This window comes from Tachypleus tridentatus, chromosome 8 (genome assembly GCF_004210375.1).
Source record: "Tachypleus tridentatus isolate NWPU-2018 chromosome 8, ASM421037v1, whole genome shotgun sequence".
NCBI classification, from domain to species: Eukaryota; Metazoa; Arthropoda; class Merostomata; order Xiphosura; family Limulidae; genus Tachypleus; species Tachypleus tridentatus.
Window position 1 is genome coordinate 100,573,580 of NC_134832.1, and position 20,140 is coordinate 100,593,719.

Consider the following 20,140-nt stretch of genomic DNA (forward strand, 5'->3'; position numbering starts at 1 on the left):
TGATTTTTCCTGTACGTAAGTCTAATGGCATATTGGTGATTTGAAAGCAATATTTTGCAGCGAACGTATTGTATTTGACAAGCATCTAGTTGGCTCGTTGTCTTCAACATTAAGGAAAAGTTCAAAACATATCGTTCTGTTTCTGGCATGTTTTACTACCAGTCTAAATTTAGTTACATGCTCTGATATTTTTTAAAACTATTTCTTGATGACGAGAAACCTACATGAGGTAAAAATTATTCTCAAGATAACTGGTATGTGTATTAAAACTTTAACTGAAAAAAGGTCAAGAAGGTCGAAACGCTGTTCTGTGTATTAATTCAATTAAAATTTGAACACCCATATCAGCCGTCTTGAGAATATATGTTTAAACTACTAACCCAGAACACATGATGCTTCCTTCATTTTCATATAGAACTGAAATTTTCGTGTCAGGTCACATAATAAGCCCTGTGAGTTAAAAGAAACTCAGGAATATCTTCACAATATTTAATAACTGTAAGACCTGTGTTTGTTCCGTTGTGTGTATGTATATGTTCACTCACACACGGGAAATAGCGCTACCTTTTCAATAAAACGTTTATAACTGATCCTAAAATATCAATGATTTACATATGTCAGTATTATTACGGAAACACACTTACAGAGTTCTGTCATCAGTTTTATAACTATCGTTGAATATACAAAGAAAGGTCTCACAATGAATCAAGTCATTAATATATCGAACCGATATAAAGTGTTGGACTGTGGATCTGACGGTTCATGGTTCACGCTACTTTACCGCCAAAACAAGATTACACTCTGCACGTTGAAACTATTAAAAGAATGACAATCAAACCCCACTATTTGGTCTGACATAAGTAGGCCAAGGTGGCAATGTTGGTATTGCTTTGCATCTAGTCTCTCACTTCGAGTAGCTTTGCGTGAAATTCAACCAACAAATAAACATAAAATATCAATCGTCTCGATCTCGTGTGTACTACAATATAAAGAGTATTTCCTAACAACATAACCAGGAATACCGCTAGTACTTTTAAAATTTAAAAAAAGAGGTTTGGAAGTGTGAAGGAAGCAAAGCCTCTCCGAAAGCTTCTGGATTTTAATTTTAATGATTCTCAACTTTATTAAAATAAAGCTTTGTAACCTTCAATCTGTGTTGTTAATTTATGCGTTTTTATCAATACATTATTATCACTTACAGTAGTGGATTATATGCTTAGTTTGTATATAGAGCAAGGTGATTCCTGTTAACAAGTATAGATATAAAACTAACAACATACATGTATTACAACTTACTCATTAATATCCTGTTGTAGTTTGTTTTGTTTTTTGCGCAGAGCTACAAAATAGGCTATCTGCGTGGAATCGATTTGGTTTGTTTTGAATTCTGTGCAAAGTTATACGAGGGCTATCTGCGCTAGCCGTCCCTAATTTATCAGTGTAAGAGGGAAAGCAGCTAGTCATCATCACTCGCCGCCAACTATTGGACTACTCTTTTACCAACGAATAGTGGGATTGACAGTAACATTACAACGCCCCCGCGGCTGAAAAGGCGAGCATGTTTGGTGTGACAAAGATTCGAACCCGCGACCATCGGATTACGAGAGTCGAGTACTTCAACCACCTGGCCATGCCGGGCCACCGTGAAATCGAACCCAAAATGTCAGCATTATAAGTTCAGAAACAAGTCACTGACTCTCCAGGGTATCTGCATGAATTTTACGACATTATCAATAGGTGTCTGTGCATTTGTTGATTTATTTGTACTTGTTACGAAGAACTTTATACAGCATACAAATAGTAAAGTGATTTAATAAAAAAAAACAGATTGGTTACACTTGAAATTTTGGCTATATACATATTACCTTGTCATGTGTCTCTTTGATAATATCTGTAGTTCATTCTGATTTATGATGGACACATCCCACTCGGCCTATATGTTGGTCAATGTCAACTGGTTTAGAATATAAGCTTAGTAATCCTCCCTCCAAAAAACAACAACCTGAGAGAGCTATTTAATATGGGCGTTGAAGGGATAGTTAGCAATGAGAAAGTATTAGAATATACTCTGGTGAGAATTGTATATACATAAGTTAGTCCCACAGTGTCTGAAATCTTATATGCAATTGATATGTGTTATAATTACACATCACAGACACATAGATTCGCATAAACAACAAATTTATTAAACTTTCAATAAAAAACTAGCGTTTATAATATTTATTCATTGTCATTAACTATATTTAGGTAAAATGTACGTTATACCAGAGTATTTAAAAGGTGAAAAGAATATTTTTTCACAGATTTGAAAGCATACATATATATTTATACATAGACGACTTTACCCTTTTTAACCAGGCTTATAAAAACAAATAATTATAATGTTACTTTAAAAGCAGAAAAAGAAATATTCCTGTTATCTTATAGACTGGTTAATTATAAGTTCGCTTCAAACATTGTTTAGAATGAACTCTAAGGTTCTCAACTTATTTTAAACAAAGTGATTTAACGCATTTACTGTAAAGTGACAGTGAGATCGAACTCTAAGTAAAAACATCAAAACCTGGAAGAAATCCTTCAGAGGTTTTGGTTAATGATTTGACACCATATTGGCTGTTTCTACTGAATGTCGGAACAAAGGGAACTGGTTGTGGATATTGATACTGAGTGCCGGGAATGTACCGGGAAACAGAAGGTCCCGGATACTGATATTCGTGGAAATTAAAGGCGGGGTTGGAAAAGTACTTAACATATTTCGTATTACCATCACCTGTGGATTCCTTTCTCTCGAAGCCAACATTATAAAATGGGAAAGTAATATGTGACGTAGATTGTTGCTTTGTGTTAACCTCTGAGTCGTCTGGTTGCTTGATGAGCCACGGGTGAGAGAAAGGAACGGACTTTCCAGCAGAAATGTCTGCACTTGTATCACCTTTTATAGAAGGCGACTCTTTAGAAATTCGGTAAGGCCATGTTAAGAGCGGAGAATGTTGGTTATACCATTCTGCAAATTTAGCAGGTTCAGGAAGAGTGTAGAATTGGCCATAATTATAGAATCCTGTATGTTTAGCTTTGTCTTCTTCTGTAGCAGGATGTTTATCAGTCAGGCGACGACGAGTAACTATAGGACCCGGGAAAAGCATGGCTAGTTCTGGGTCTATATCTCCTGACTCTTTTTGTTCATTCTCTGTTTCCTCTTTGTTATTTTTTTCTTCTGTTGTTTCATCTTCATCAATGACCAAAGGTTTGACTTTATCATCTTTTTTTATTTCTTCGTGAGTTTTAACTTCATCTTCTAATTTAACCTCGTCTTTCTCAGTAACTACATCATCTTTTGTAAATTCATTCTTTTCATCAACTTCTTCTTTAACTTCTTGTTCTTGTTTCATTTCTTCTTTCTTATCTTCTTCTTTAACTTCTTGTTCTTGCTTCATTTCTTCTTTCTTATCTTCTTCTTTAACTTCTTCTTCTTGTTTCATTTCTTCTTTCTTGTCTTCTTCTTTAACTTCTTCTTCTTGTTTCATTTCTTCTTTCTTATCTTCTTCTTTAACTTCTTCTTCTTGTTTCATTTCTTCTTTCTTATCTTCTTCTTTAACTTCTTCTTGTTTCATTTCTTCTTTCTTATCTTCTCCTTCTTTTTTAACTTCTTCCTGTCCATTGTCTTCTTCTTTCTTATCCATAGTGCTGTGTTCCTCAACGTGATGATCTTCTGCAATACCGAGTTTTGCCATGTCATTTTCATTTTTATCTGTTTCACTTTTACCTTCCATTGCACTGTCTTCCTTACTTAAATTTTGTTCATCTTCTGTGAACATATTTCCTATATCCTCTCCCATTTTAAAATTATTCATGATATCGAAGTCCTCGTTGGTCCCAGAGTAAACTCCAACGCCTCCCATAGCAACATACCCTTGAGGCCCAGTATGGTATTTTACAATGTGCAGTCTTCCAGAAGGGTCGTTAAACCCATATTCTCCTACAACTGTTCCATCAGGTTTGGTAACTTCCTTACGGTAGTTTCTTTCCCCTAAGCCACCAGCTTCATATTGAAGTAACCGACTACCGTCTGACTGAATCATATAATACGGAGAAGAATGGTGCGCCAAGCATGAGGTGAAAACCAGTGGAAATAATAATATCTGTTGAATAAATCAAATCTATAAGTTGCGAAATAGTAACAAATATTACACTGTCTTTATTTACAATATGAACTATGTATTATTCAAAATCCTTGTGCAAGTAAATAATTTCCAAACTCACATTTCAAGTACCTGAGAATTAAAATCTAAAGCCTTGGACGTTTTAGTTAAATTTACAACTTTGTTGCTTATCATACCATTCGGAACTATCTTTCGGTCATTTTGCGATGTCTTTCTAACGACTTTAGTCGTTTTGCGTTGTGTTTTTTTTTCGTTGGTGAGGTATTTTCAGTAAGACTAATGAAACATGTTATAACATATATTATTCAAACAACGTTTTAAGACTACAACTGACTTTTTAAAAGGACACTTATAATCAAATTTTTATGTGCTAGGAATTTCTTATTTAGGGTTTTTCTTTTTTTTATTGTGCAAATTTCTCTACCCAAAAAGTGAGCTAAAGTTTAGACATTTATTCGAAAATTCTACATTTGAATTAAGTGATAAGATATTTGAAAGTAAAATATACAAATCTGCCACAAATTATTAAGGTAAAGTTAAATCTTGAAGTACCAAACTGAATAATAAATCTTCAAAATTGGTGTTTGGTCATAAAAGACATATAATAACTGCTGGAAAGAACCTAAAATGTCCCATGTTCCTTTGAACTATTCTGCAAGGAAAAAGATAGTCTTGTAACGTTTATTAAAGGGTAATTGAAATGTCTCCTCGTCACAAAGTAATGTAAAATAAATGTGCGGAATAATACAGCATTACGTGTGTACTAATACAGCTTTAAACTAAATAAGTTTTCGTTTACTGAAGTTCATTAAAAAAAAACAACTGTATTTCGTATTTAACATATTTTAACAGAATCTTAATTCTTTATTAATTTAAAATTTATGAAATGATTCAAAATGTTGGAGGCAACATTAAAGTTCTAAAGTTTTACACAGCTTATACATTTACAACTATCATGTAGTTTATTTTTAACACTTCATTACATAATTTAGACGAACAATAAAAGAGCAGTTCAGAAAAAGGATAGAAGAAAACAAAAATAACACAAACGATGTAAAAAAGACCAGGGAATGCGTTCCCTCTTTGGATAGAATAAATTAATTTTCTTTTGGCTTGGTAGTCATGCAAGTAAAAGTGATTATGTTATCTCATATAAAATTTGTAAGTTACTACTTCACCTCAATTAAAATTTTGTTATATATATATATATATATATATTGCTTAATATTTCTTCAAAGTTGATGTAGTCCATTTCTCAAAATAAAGTTTTTACATAGTTCTAAATTTACGACTTAGGTATGATGCAGCTATCTTAGTTTCAATAAACTTATAAAATTTATCAGAATTACCATTCTAAAAGGTAGCACCTTATTACTGAAGCTTTATAGTGCAACTTATCTGTATCACTCAGTTTACTTCTATATAACGTTCCCACAATATTATTAATCTGTCTCGTTACTTTGACTAATATCAATGTACAAAGCATGGTACATGTTTACTTTATGCTTACTATACAGCTATATTGTTACTTCTATGTGTTTCGTTGCTTTCTATTATAGTGTCTACGTATATTGTAGCCACTAACCCGTTTCTAATGCTTTGTTCCTGTTCATCATGTCTTTAGAAAATTATTATATTTATAATGTTTACCTTTATAAATATCCCATTAGACAGACAGATAAATAACGTAACTCAGACTTCAGTCAATGTACTGGTAATGTAAGCAAATTTATAACAAGAAACTACAAGAATACAAAAACAATTTCACTAGCATCACTTCGGTTATAAAATATTCCTCTTTGCAGCTTCTCGGTTATAACATATTCATATAGCTAGCATCGTTTCAGTTATGAAGTACTTTCATCAACATTTCTTCTATTATAAAATATTCCCACAAGCATCACCTAGGTTATAGAATATTCTCATTAACACTTCTTAGGTTATAAAATATTCCCTTTCGCATCACCCCAGTTAAAAAATATCCCCACAAGGATATCTCAGTTAAAAAATACTTCCACTAGCACCATCTCGGTACTGAACTTTAACTCAGTTACACGTATAAATATCTTGACTTAGATAAACAAAAGTGTTAATATTACTATAATGAAGTTAAACTTATCTGTTATTTCCACTTACTAGCCTCATCCCGATGCTCTAGTTTTGTAGGATGACACCAGACTGCTGCATCTCTCTCCTACCTGTAATATTTTCCTTCGTTAACGTAGGCCAAGTCTGACCTTCAAACTGCAGCTTTCATTGTAATTCCCCTCAGGTAACGAGAGGACACGTGTAGAGGAATAACAGCTATTCTGAAACCAGTCAAGCTATGACTTATGTGTATAAAATAAATATCGACACAGACCTACCTTGAGAAATAGAAAACAACCGGCGTGTGTTTGTGTGTTTTTCTTACAGCAAAGCCACATAGAGCTATCTGCTGAGCCTACCGAGAGTAATCGAACCCCTGATTTTAGCGTTGTAAATACGGAGACTTACCGCTGTACCAGCGGAGGGCTAGACAACAGGCATAACAGAAAACAATCCAGATTCAATAAACGTTTTCATTTCCACATCTCAAAATAACAACATGTAAGAGACATTTTTTCGACCATTTCTCGTAGTCTATTTCTTCGTAATAAGAATGCTACCTTATTTGAAGCTAGAAATATCGATAATCAGTACAACACGTTTTATAATGTGGCAGCCGTGAGTTGGAATGCGAAAGTTATCATAAAAATGTTACTTTATTCAAGCAATGATGTACTTTACAGTCGGTTTTGTATGTAAAATTTTGAACATTAGAAAAGAAAGCAAACAAGGTAAAGCAAACTCATTAGACACAAATTGCAGTGGAGATGTATTTTCAAGATCCCAGCTAATGATATTGTAACAGAAATAAGAACAAAATTTAACAAGCTGGTACCGAAGAGAACACGCTGAGAGTCTGTGTGTGTGTTTTCTTATAGCAAAGCTACATCGGGCTATCTGCTGAACCCACCGAGGGGAACGCTGAGCGAAGTTGAACGCTTGATATATGAATAATTTTTGATAAACATTAAGAAGAATATTTAAAACTATTAACATTCTACATATTAATCCAAACTTAAGCCTATTCACAAACTGATCGTAAAAACCAAGCGAAAAGTGATGGTTGCAGATAACTTGTAAGCTCTTAAAAAAATGATGAAAAAGGAACATTTACTGAAATGAAAAGTCGGTTAATGTTAATGCACTGATTAAATGTTAAATAAAATAAGAATACAAATAACCATGAGTTACTCCTAAAATACTAGATCGAATGTATGTGAATACCATACGTAATTTAAAAAAAGAAACAAACTGAATTATATATTAGCAAACGCGTTTGTACAGGCTCATTATAAAAAATAAACAATAGCTGCATCATTTAAAATTCTTCTAGAAAAGACTAGAATAAATTAATCTATGAGACATTCTCATTAGCTATATTTCTTCGTCGCAACAAACATGCTCGTCCTTTCAGCCGAGGGGGGGGGTTATAATGTGATGTCAATACCTCTTGTCGTTGGTAAAAGAGTAGCCCAAGAGTCTTACACTGCTAAATTAGGGACGGCTCGGTGCAGTGGGCTAACAACCTACTCACTTAAATGCTTGTTGAAAAATCCGCAAGCGATTGCGGCCCTATGTTCATAGATGGAATCTTATGGTGATAACTAACTAACTAACTAAATAACTATTATGTAACTTCGTGTGAAAATACCGAAACAAACCACGACATTTTAGTATTGAAACTTTTGAGGGTTTTTCTTTCTTAGGGATGATTAACAGATCAGAGAAATACAAGTTTTTATACCTTACATGAATTTAGTATGTTAACCATTTTCTCATACTGATATCTAGAAAATTTAAACTCCTTGTTGGTGTGATGTGCTGATCCAATTGTAATTTTACGAAACACATTAGGCAAAACCATTCATTCTAAAACTGAGCACAGCATAATAATGACTAGTTCTATTTTTTCTCTGACCTTGATATATAACGTTACGTGACCTTCTGCCGTATGTTGTTACATAGTTCAAAAGGAGTTACATCCCGCCAGATTGATGGATCAGCAAAGAAACTGTAGACGACCAATAGCGTTCATATACTTATGAAAATAAAATATAACGACATTGTATTTCAAGTGGAAACTGCTCAGGTGCAACCAAATCTTAATATATGGGCTTTGATACTAGTTGTAACACAAAGAAAAACATCATACGCTATTTACGGATACGTGACCATTCTAATTTTAAACTGATGTTTGAACTGGTGAACTACATACACTACATGTAAAAATTATTAAATGATTAAAATTAAAAAGACACATTAACTGCGGAAAAGGATCTGTGTTACAAACTTGCGTGAGAGAAACAGGAATTGTAATTTTTTGCTTTTTAAGCATAGAAACAGAATTAAATTACACTTTTCATCTCATTCATAACTGTGCCAATATCTTACGCTGTTTAATTTGTTTTGAATTTCGAGCAAAGCTACACGAGGGCTATCTGCACTAACCGTCCCTAATTTAGTAGTGAAAGACTAGAAGGAAGGCAGCTAGTCATCATCACTACCAGCTCTTGAGCTGCTCTTTTATCAACGAATAGTGGGAATGACAGCTGAAAGGGCGAACATGTTTGGTTGGACGGAGATATGAACCCACGATCCGCAAATTGGAAGTCAAAAGTTCTAACCACGTGATCATACTGGACTTTTGTACTGTTACAGATTAATAAGTACTATGATCTTCATCTTAATGACTATTCCCAGTGAAACTGGAGAGAAAGGCGCTGTGTTGATTGGGGAAGGCCGTGACTGAATGGTGTACAGGTTAAATGAGTAAGATAACATACTGGACATTACATCTAGGAAGATGGTTCTAGTGGGTACATATCATACTGAATGACATCACATTCTCTAGAATTCATATATCATAATTATCATCATCAGTGTTTAATAATCTTATTAATCATATCTTGTTCGTAATTTTCAATAATTACCTACCCTTAGGCAGCCCATTAATTTCATACATATCTCATCATCAGGCTATAGATGCCGATTGATATTTATCATCTCATGGAAAGGTTTTCCTGGCTGATTGGATTTTAATATACAATGAAGCAGGAGATTTTGGTTGAAAGCCATACTGCCATATCAAGCCATCTTCCTTTAACATGGCCATATAGCTTTTGTTTTAAACGTTTAACGTCAATTTAAAGCGAGGTACTTTGGACAATTCTCCAAAGCAGCTTGAATAGTTTCCAATTCATTATATTCACCTTCATTCGTCAATTTTTATGCAAAAATTGTTTTTATGTTTATTGATTATTCGAATAATGTGTTACTGTTTGGATACACGAACGTTTAACAAATTAGCAACGTATAAAGTTTCTAAATGTCCAGTCTGTATTATCTTGACATATATCGGTAACTATTTGTTAAAAAACAGCTAGGATCCAATTATTAGACTGTATTCACATATACAACTCAGATATGTTTTTAAAACAGGTTGTTTTCTGCAGCATATTTTTATCGAGAACATGAAATAACGTTTACAAGCAAAGTTACATCGGTTTTGCTACAAGAAAGATGTTGACTCGAGAGAAAGAGCATGAAAATTTAAGAACGTGGAATAAATCAAAATGTAGTGAGACACTCCTTAGTGAGTACGGTGTAGTCAGACGTTTCAACAAAGACAGTTTAATCATTTATAAGCTCAGGCCGAAAATTAATCAACTTTATAAATCTTGATTTTGAATTTACAGTTTAAATGCTACAAAATATTTTAGTTAAGGTAGTCTTACAACGTACTGTTTTAATTGATTAATTTACACAAATTGTATTAATTACAAGGAGAAAAATGAATGCTCTTGTGAATATAAACTACACAGACATCATTTTCAATAATAAATAAAAGATATTTAGATGTTGAGAAATAACCGAAGAGAATAAGTATACGCGTATATTTTTTGTTTAATAAGCTTCATCATGGCTTAATATTTATGGCAAAAATTGGAGTTTGACAATCGCAATGTGCACTAAGCAAATAGTCCATTGTGAACTTTTTGTTTGAAAAGGAAAAATATATTTAATTTGTTGAAATTTAAACAGAAGGTACTTGATGGACTCTCTGTGCTGTGTCCATCACTGGTATCGAAACCTGGTTTGTAACGTTGTACGTAAACAGACATACCTCTCTGCCATTGGTGGGTAAGCCTACTTAATGAAATTAACAACGTTCAGTAAATAAAAATACTAAAGCCATTCGGTAAATTACAAATTATATTTCCTAGCTTTCATTATAACTAAGTATCTTCGAATCAGAGTATATGGTTGAACGTTACCTTTGTATAACATGTAGTCAATGAGATTCGATTATATGTACTATGGATTGTTTGTGTTCACACAGAGAGCTTTTTAAAAGCTAACACGTCAGCGTCTAAACTATCTTTTCATGATCAATATCTTTGTTATTGTTCTATATTTATTTTAATTTATCATAAACAAGATTCATTGGACTCGTTATTTCTTTCCACGAAAATCAGCAGTTTGCAAAGGAAGATTTTCGCCCTGTCTCGTTTTTTTGTAATGTTCAAGTGTGTGTGTATGTTGAATTTATTGGAACACTTTAATTCATTTTTATCTTTAATGTTTCTGGAGCCATTTTACTTTCATCTCTAACTTTCTCCAAATTCTCTTGAGGGTAGTTGCAGAATTGACGTAGTGGGCTAATTTTGCAGTATTGGCAGCTGAAAGACAAGACAGGCGCAGATGGCTGGATTTACTTTACAGAGGGGTGTCGTAACCGTCTTTGATGCAATCTCTTCTTTATCTGTTAATGACTGAACTGCATAAGCTAAAAGAACAACAGCGCAACGCTGCTCTCGGAAGAAACGTCTTCCAATTCGGTCTTATACAAACGGTTAGAATTTAGAAATGAATATCAATGTCTTTCGTAAAAGTTTATAAACTAAACCAAATAAAAACTGATTGGGCGACAGAACAAAAAAAAATATGTTTTGAAAACAAAATATTTTCTCTTCACAGCTATTGAAGTAATGAACTTAAAATCGTCACCTAATAACTAATTTGAAACACATAAATCTCTACAAATAAATTCAATAAAAGTGAATCTTCTATAAAATATTTTAAGGCACAATTCATAAATTAGCATGTGCTAATTAAAAAACACACATTATGGAGTTATTTTGTTCTTGACTTTCTTGCATGCATATTTTGAATACTAAAATAAACATTCCTTTCCTAAAAACTTTGCATTTAATCAATATTTGACAGTCAACATTTGTGAAAAAAAATGTATCAGAAAATGAGATCAAAATTAGTGAAATCAAGTGAGGTTTTAAAAGAAGTAGACATCATAATGCTAGTGCTTCTAAGACTCAAAAATACCATTATAATACGTGGTTACTGAATGAATATAACAGTTACAGACTGAAAATGTGTTTCATTTTTATTGTTTTTATTTACTGTTTTTTCCCCTAAATTGTTACTTTCTAACAAACTCACCTGAAAATGGTTAAAATAGAACTCGTCCACTGCAATCCATTGATAATACAACTGCACTAAATTATTCTCCCCGTGCTTCTTAAAACGTATATTAAGCTGTTTAACTTGACCTAAATATGTAACAGATAAACTCTGATGGGTTAACTAATTATAAAACCATTCGTATGAATCAAAACTAGGAAAAACAAAAAAGAGAGCGAGAGAAACAGGTTCCTTAACATAACGTTTAGGCCCGGCATGACCAGGTGGTTAAGGTACCCGACTCGTAATCTGAGGGTCGCGGGTTCGAATCCCTGTCGCACCAAATATGCTCGCCTTTTCAGCCATGGGGGAATTATAATATGACGGTCAATCCCACTATTCGTTGGTAAAAGATAGCCCAAGAGTTGGCGGTGAGTGATGATGGCTAAATTATGGACGGCTAGCGCGGATAGCCCTCGTATAGCTTTGAGCAAATTTAAAACAAACAAGCATGACGTTTATGTTTCAGGCATTTATTTTGAACAAGTTGAGAATATTCAACTTTCATATATGGTTCTTAAACTTTGTATAATCACGACTTCAAGCAGAAAACAAGGCTTTAAACACTTGTTAAATGTTGGTGATTAAACAATGACTTTTTATTCATGTTCAAAAGTCTCGATCATTCCGGGTACACAGACAACTCAGCTATGTATGTATACAAACTCCACGTACCAACCGTTTATGACTGACTACTCTTCACACAACGTTTAACATGAAATCAAGACTATAAATTACACATATCTAAATGAAGATAATGTTGACGTGTGTATAAAACCACTGAAGTGCAATATTTTGATTATACTAGAAACTCGACGGAAGCATTATGTGGAAGTCAAAAAAACGTCATGCATCGACTATAGCATTAGCATAGCAAATAAAGTAAAGGTTATAGAAACTGTGCCCTAGCGTCCCCACATCAATGAAGTTCATACATTGTTCATACAGAATAAATATACATTGCACTTCCATGAATTTGAACATCTTTCATTGGTTGTTTGCTTTGTTGTTTATAGTATGAGAACACCCAAAACATATTATGATATGACTTGCGATAAAAATGGCCGTACCTCTAAACGGTCCATGTTAAATCTTAAAAACACTAAACTAAAAGTCACATGATCAGTGTACCAACAGATTGTTTCTTCCCAGCGGCTTTGAAATATTCACACCTGTAGAATAAGCCAAGTTATTTGATCGAACTAAAACTTCTCAATGAGATTACTTTAGGAGCAATAATTTAATAGTAGTCTACCTATAAATGTTTACGTGTTCCCACAGGTAGAAACCATGGCTGAACTCCTCGTGTCTTACATATTTTAATAGTAGTCGACCCAAAAATGTCTACGTGTTGCCACAAATAGATTACATGGTTGAACTCTCATTGTTTTATTAATGAAATAAATGAAATTATTTTGTACAATTTTTTATTGTACTTTTAAATGAAGTATATTTACTTTATTTTAATTCCTATACATGATGTTCATTACCTACTGAGTTAAACGACTAACCCTACTAATACTTGTTTTAACGATTTAAACTACTCACCCCTCGCCTCTCACAGAAAAGTTCGTATACCAGAGTCCTGTGTCAACTATTAATTGCACATGAAGTTTTCTATGGTAATCCAATCTTGTTTCGTCTTCTTCGGGTAGGAACTCACATCCGTTATAATTGCAATAATGAATTCTACCAACTGAAGTAAAAGGTTAGCCCCGCTATCAACTGCTATTAAGGAGCTTTTTAACAATTCAGATTACTGCTAATATAACAAGTAAATAATTAAATCCATGCACGAACTTGTAAGTTTATTAGTTTCGCCACGAAATATTTAATTTTATAAAAACAGCCCTTAAATACGAGCTTATCATGATTAATCCTGGAATACCTTTGTCATTCACATTAATTTACCTCAACATTAGATCATTTCAATTTATCATTAATAAATGTTTTGACATACATCAAAGAGCTATTAGTTTAAGTTTGTCAAATTTGATTACTTTGATCTTACGTGCTGATTCTAATTAATATCAATTAATTATTAATTAATTACAAGAAATCATTTTCGTATAAAGATATTATTTAGCTTTAGTTAAATGTAAATATAAAGGTAAAAACAATAATAATGGAAATTTAATTTAAAATCGAAAATAATTATTTGTTTCGTACTTTTCATTCAATGTTGTACAAAGTCTATTTACATATAACCTCCCTTTCTGGATTGATAGACTAGAAGTAATGAAGCTAGTCAACATCACTCATCTCAAAATCTGGACCAACCTTTGTATGGCAGAATATTGCAACTTGATCGTCACTCTCACAATGAGCCCATAGCCCTACTATGCGGATAGTGCTTTTATGGCAAGAGAATGCGAATTTTAAATTATCGTGTTCATAAACACATGTAATCTGAGATTGGCCAAAGCCATTATTCAGTTGACATCGGGTGCTATAATTCATGTGGCTTAAATTGTGTGAGTTAACCTTTATTTCTTCCATATAATTAGATAATTAAATGTATATTACAGAAAATAAACTTATTCATTGCAAGTCGTATTATTTTAAAGTAAAAACATTAAAACCGTTACTGGGAAATTGATGAATCCACAGGAAATGTAATTATATTAAGTGTCAAAAATTTCAGAATACAGAGTAAGGACGAACAAGAACCAGCCATTATATACCTTATAATCATTATTCAGACAATACTCCAACACAGCAAATGATAGAAATAAATTATTGTTACATTTTTATGGAGTAAACAAATTGATAAAAGCAATTAAAGTACTAAGTCAGTGTTTAATAAAATAGAAATGATCTATTGAAAAGATTTGGTTTGTTGTTAACCACAAAGCTACACAGTAAGTTACTTGTACTCTGCCCCTAATGGCATCGCTACCCGATATTTAGCGATACAAGCCATCAGACTTACAGAAAAGCCAGTGCTGGACTATTCAAGAAGAACAGTCGAAAAGGTCGTAAGATGTAAAAAAAATGTTTTCATTCTAACTGAGTTTCTCATAAATAATTTTATATCAAGAAACTGAATGTGAGTTAACCTAAAGATGCCCTAAAACGGTCGAAGCGTTGGTCTTTGCTTTATTTTTAAAAGTGTTAATACCCATACCAACCGTCTTGAGATATATTTTTACCTCAAGTGGGTTTCTCGTCATCACGAATGTGAGTTTTTTGGAGACCATTCGCAATGTATATGAAACAAATTTATGAACTCGAGCTATTACAAAGGAATTTAGAGATAAAGCTATCCAGTTCGCAATAAAAGGAATATGAAGTTCACGTTTGAAAAAAAAAAAATCAGTCTTAATTTTACAGAGCCCTGAGCACACCTGAGAAAGGATGGAAATGGTTATTTTCCCCGTAATGGCGTGCACATAGATATAAACTTGACAAGTTCTGAGACAAAAAACAGTAGAGAGTGCAAGGCGTAACCCAGATGCTTGGTTTTATATTGCGTTTAAATAAAAGACAGGTTAGAGACAGATAGTACGGAATTTTGAACTCGCAAAATGACTGTACATAACACATTATGCAATTTCGCAATACAAACATTAGAGTTGATAAACATTGACTATTAGCTAATACTGAATTCCAGTCAGAATGAGATAACTACTTGAAATGAGACTAACAATCAACATGGTAATACATATAGATAATTATATATACTAACATTAAATTCTTATTTATAAAGATCAAAATGAACTGTTTCATAAGTTAGGTACCTAACTGTTAACAGTGTTATTGAATCGAATTCCAATGTTTATTACAACGAACAGAAAGAGTCCTTTCTCACCAGGTGCAGTCCAATCCACGCCAATGTTGTTAACGTGAATTACCATACGGCTCAACATGTTTTGCATAAACTGTGCCACGATGGTCATTAGGCTTGGCAAAAACGTCTGCTTACAGCAGCCAATTTCGAACAGAGGAAAGCTTGAGCCCAACAGATGATACACAAACTTATGGTATTGGAGGTCTTTGTTGAGCTGTGACGAATCTTAATTTTACATATTCCTCCTAATGGGCGATGGGCGCATTGACGAGGAGAGTGGCTAGGGAAGCAGATCTGGAAACCTGGTTGCATCTAACAGGAATTCAGTGCAATGACGTGGGCAGCAACTTGGGATGTTGAAAAGATCAAGCTGGTATCCAATGAGGAACGACTTGATTCTATTGAAAAAAATGTTCTTTCTAGAGAGCCATTTTCTGTTATTGTTTCAACAAGAGGATTTGCAGTTCGCCAGACATTTTAGAGTGAAATATTATTTCATTGATTATATCTCCAAAATCACCAAATCTTGTAAAAGACAATGGAAGCTTTAGGTTGTTACCTGGTTTCTTCGGGATTCTGGCATAAATAATCCAACTGAGCACACTTTGGAGCACTTTGATCTTCAACTACGATAAACAATAGTTGTTCTGATTATTAGTTTCCCATTTTTGTTAATTCTAATAGTAGGCCCTGCATGGCCAGGTGGTTAAGGCATTCGACTCGTAATTAGATGGTCGAGGATTCGAATCCCCGTCACCTCAAACATGCTCGTTTTTTCAGTCGAAGGAGCGTTTCATGTAGCGGTCAATCCCACTATTCGTTGGTAAAAGAGTAGTCCAAGAGTTGGCGTTAGGGGTGATGACTAGCTGCCCTAGATTTAGTCTTACACTGCTGAATTAGAGACGGCTAGCTTAGATAGCCCTCGTATAGCAAACAAACAAATACTTTCTTCTTATATTAATCAATGGTGAGGATTAATCAAAGTTTTAGATTATTTATTTTAATATGACGAAGCAGGGTGCTAAGTGTATGTGCACATCACTAATTATAAAAGGTTTATCTCCTTTGTCGCTGTATCGATAATGCTTTAACACCCTTTTTTTCATACATCGTTGCTTTGCAACAAAACTATCATCCAATTGCAAAATAGTTTAATTCAGAAGTTTTTGACATGAAGTTGTATCCAAAAGCAAAATGAAATTTATCAAGTACTGTTTCAGGTAAGCCTTACGTTAAGTTTATATGTTAGGTCTAATGCTTAAAACATAAAGAAAGTAAACGTTTATTTCTACCAAATACGTTTTATCCTTTGTGTAGTCGAATGATTTAAATTTCTGTTGGAATGTCCGCAATATGTTTTCTACTTCCTATTTGTTTGTTTGTTTTTGAATTTCGCACAAAGCTACTCGAGGGCTATCTGCGCTAGCCGTCCCTAATTTAGCAGTGTAAGACTAGAGGGAAGGCAGCTAGTCATCACCATCCACCGCCAACTTTTAGGATACTCTTTTACCAACGAATAGTGGTATCGGCCATCACATTATAACGTCCCCACGGCTAAAGGGCGAGCATGTTTGGTGAGACGGGAATTCGAATCCACGACCGTCGGGCCGGTTGAAGTAAGTATTTATATTTTAATTTTAAATAAATTGTACATTTAGAATTTGAGTATAATTAGCAGCCCACATACAGACACACAAACACACATATATATGTATATATATATATATAAAAGTAATAACAAAATGTGCAAAAATTAAATATATGTATGCATGGCAATGCCAAAAAGTACAAAATATAAGCCAAGGATGAATACATACATACAAAAATTTCCAGGTAAATATTCTTTAAAAAACTATAAGAGTCAGTCTTATAAGTTTATGGTAATATATATTAATATTATATCAGTTTCGTCAGTTTCTTCATTTTACTTGAAGAATGACGTGAGATATTAATATTATACTAAACAATAGATTATTAATTATTGCTAGTCATAATGTTGACTTCTTGAGACTACGGTAAGGAAAGAAGATATGAAAAATGTACACTTGTATATTCTATATATTCATGTTTGCATCTTGTTGTCACTGCTATCCCTTCAACATTTTACATTTACAAAATGTTCTTTCATTACTTGTTTTATGACGTTTTTTTCCCCATGACTGATTATTAATGTGTTCTATGAATGTGTATTTTATTTCATATTATTTTACTTCGTTTTTAATACACAGTTTGACTCCATAAAAACACCGGTGGTTTAGTATAAAAATTATTCAGTATTTTATATGTTACAGTTATCTTATGTTCATCTATTAATGACTCGTGATTTTTGTTTCACCTTGTACTTAAGTTTTTCAAAGAAACAACATACATCTGTAATACAACTAACTTCGAGGGATAATGATAGCATTGTTTACACTAGAACTATATTTTTTTAGATTATATTAAGCACTACCATGCTTAATGATACCCTGTTTCCAAGTGCTTTTAAAATGATTTTCAGTCGTATTAAAGCAACTGTGAAAACTATACATTTTTGGCAAATGTGGGAAACAGGAAAAGAAATATGAACTCCTTGGCTCTTCAACTGGTTCCCAGTTCGACACTCTTGCAATAGTTTTCAATAATACTGGGAGTCTTGTAGGCTGTTAAACACTTAATTAACGACAATTATATGCTCGAATAAGGCTACAACATTTACAAGTTCTAGCAATTATTTATAAGGAATATAAAACAATAAACTACAGCCATTGTTTTCTCGGGTCATCTTTACATACTAAATGCTACCGTGCTTAGTGATATTTATTAAATAAATCGTAAGGTGATATCCTTTAATAATAAAATCATTCTACCTTAAACCCTATGACGCGTTCGATGACAAATTATATAATTCATAATTAATTTAAATAAAAATATTGCTTTAAATTTTTATTTTCAACATATAATCAGAACATTGTAAGTTTTCTTCTATCTTTATATGACTAATAAGGTATAAAGGTTTATATACATCATTATGCATATCTTACAAAACAAAACAAAAAAAACAACAGAATGACTTTAGGAGTTTATATAGTTTTCAAAATTCACGGCCTGGCATGGCCAGGTGCTTAGGGAACTCGACTCGGAATTTGAGGGTTACAGATTCGAATTTTCGTCACACCAAACATGCTCGCCCTTGCAGTCGTGGGAGCATTATAACGTTACGGTCAATCCTACTATTCGTTGGCAAAAGAGTATTTCAAGAGTTGGCAGTGGATGGTGATGACTAGCTGCCGTCCCTAGATTACACTGCTAAATTAGGGACGGCGATCGCAGATAGCCCTCGTGTAGCTTTAATCAAAATTCCGAAAACAAGCAAAGTCTGAATTCAACTGAATACAGTAGTCTTCCATCGAGCAAACACGTTAGAGGTATGTGTATATATAAAGTCTCGACATCACCTAAACCCAGAAAGAAATCTAGTAGAGAAAAAGTTATACAAATACCAAATTATGTCGTTGAGAAATTGTAGAGACTATCAGGTATCGTTATTTTTGTGTTTCATACCTTAAATGTTTGTTCAGCTATTTTCTATTAGTTCTAGTTAATAATCTTAAAGTTATATTGAGACAAACATTTGAGCACTGTTGTATTAGTTATTTTTCTTTCGGAACTCTACAATTTATGGATTATCATTTCAATAACATCTTCCTACCAGAGTTGTAGATATAGTTGATTATAAATTGAATGTTCATCAATGGTTTACTTTATATTAATTTGTATATTACCTACTATTACGAAAATGCATATATTTACTGAAATAATTACCTGATTTTAATTTTAGCTCTAAATAAAACAGAGTATTTATTGACAGCTATGAAATCAGATGCTGGATAATTTTAACAACATATACACAGACCTGTTACAGTTTCATTGTCTCAAATTTTTGCATATTATACGGTACGAAAATTATATCAATTTTTCTCCATCGCGTAAACATTGTTCACAAAACGCCATAAGTAATTTTACATAAGTGAATCATTTTCACTGAAATCGGGTCAAATTTATTTATGCTTAAAATATTAACTACTGGCTATTTCTTTAAATCAATCCATTGTTCTAAAACGCATGAGAAACACCACTAGTAAATAAACGCTTAACAGGGCACATGACGTGTCTTTTTCTGGATAGTATTTGTTTGTGCGTGCACTTTAACAATATTTTTTCTTTCAATATTACTTATTCCTTGCTATAGCAACAAGTGGTTGTGTAAATGACCGAAACATATAATGTTATATTTGTTACCAATTTATTGTGAAGAAGAAAAGTTTTGTTTGTTTGTTTGTTTGTTTGTTTGGGAATTTCGCACAAAGCTACTCAAGGGCTATCTGTGCTAGCCGTCCCTAATTTAGCAGTGTAAGACTAGAGGAAGGCAGCTAGTCATCACCACCACCGCCAACTCTTGGGCTACTTTTTACCAACGAAATAGTGGGATTGACCGTCACATTATACACCCCCACGGCTGGGAGGGCGAGCATGTTTAGCGCAACGCGGGCGCGAACCCGCAACCCTCGGATTACGAGTCGCACGCCTTACGCGCTTGGCCATGCCAGGCCCAAGAAGAAAAGATAAAACATTACAGAAACAT

The 20,140-nt window shown here is 33.3% G+C and overlaps 1 protein-coding gene across 2 annotated transcripts; it reads right to left on the reverse strand.

Moving 5' to 3' along the window:
* Positions 1-2,164: 2,164 nt before the first annotated feature.
* On the reverse strand, positions 2,165-13,429 carry LOC143223061 (uncharacterized). 2 transcript variants are annotated; one of them, XM_076450466.1, is made up of 2 exons: positions 13,275-13,429; positions 2,165-4,139 (listed from the first exon to the last, which is right to left on the reverse strand). In XM_076450466.1, exon 2 carries the CDS (start codon positions 4,077-4,079, stop codon positions 2,544-2,546), a length of 1,536 nt encoding a protein of 511 aa, XP_076306581.1. In that variant the 5' UTR covers positions 4,080-4,139; positions 13,275-13,429; the 3' UTR covers positions 2,165-2,543. The 2 variants fall into 2 exon arrangements, with proteins under 2 accessions (XP_076306581.1, XP_076306580.1); XM_076450465.1 differs by lacking the exon at positions 13,275-13,429 and adding an exon at positions 6,297-6,442.
* Positions 13,430-20,140: the final 6,711 nt, after the last annotated feature.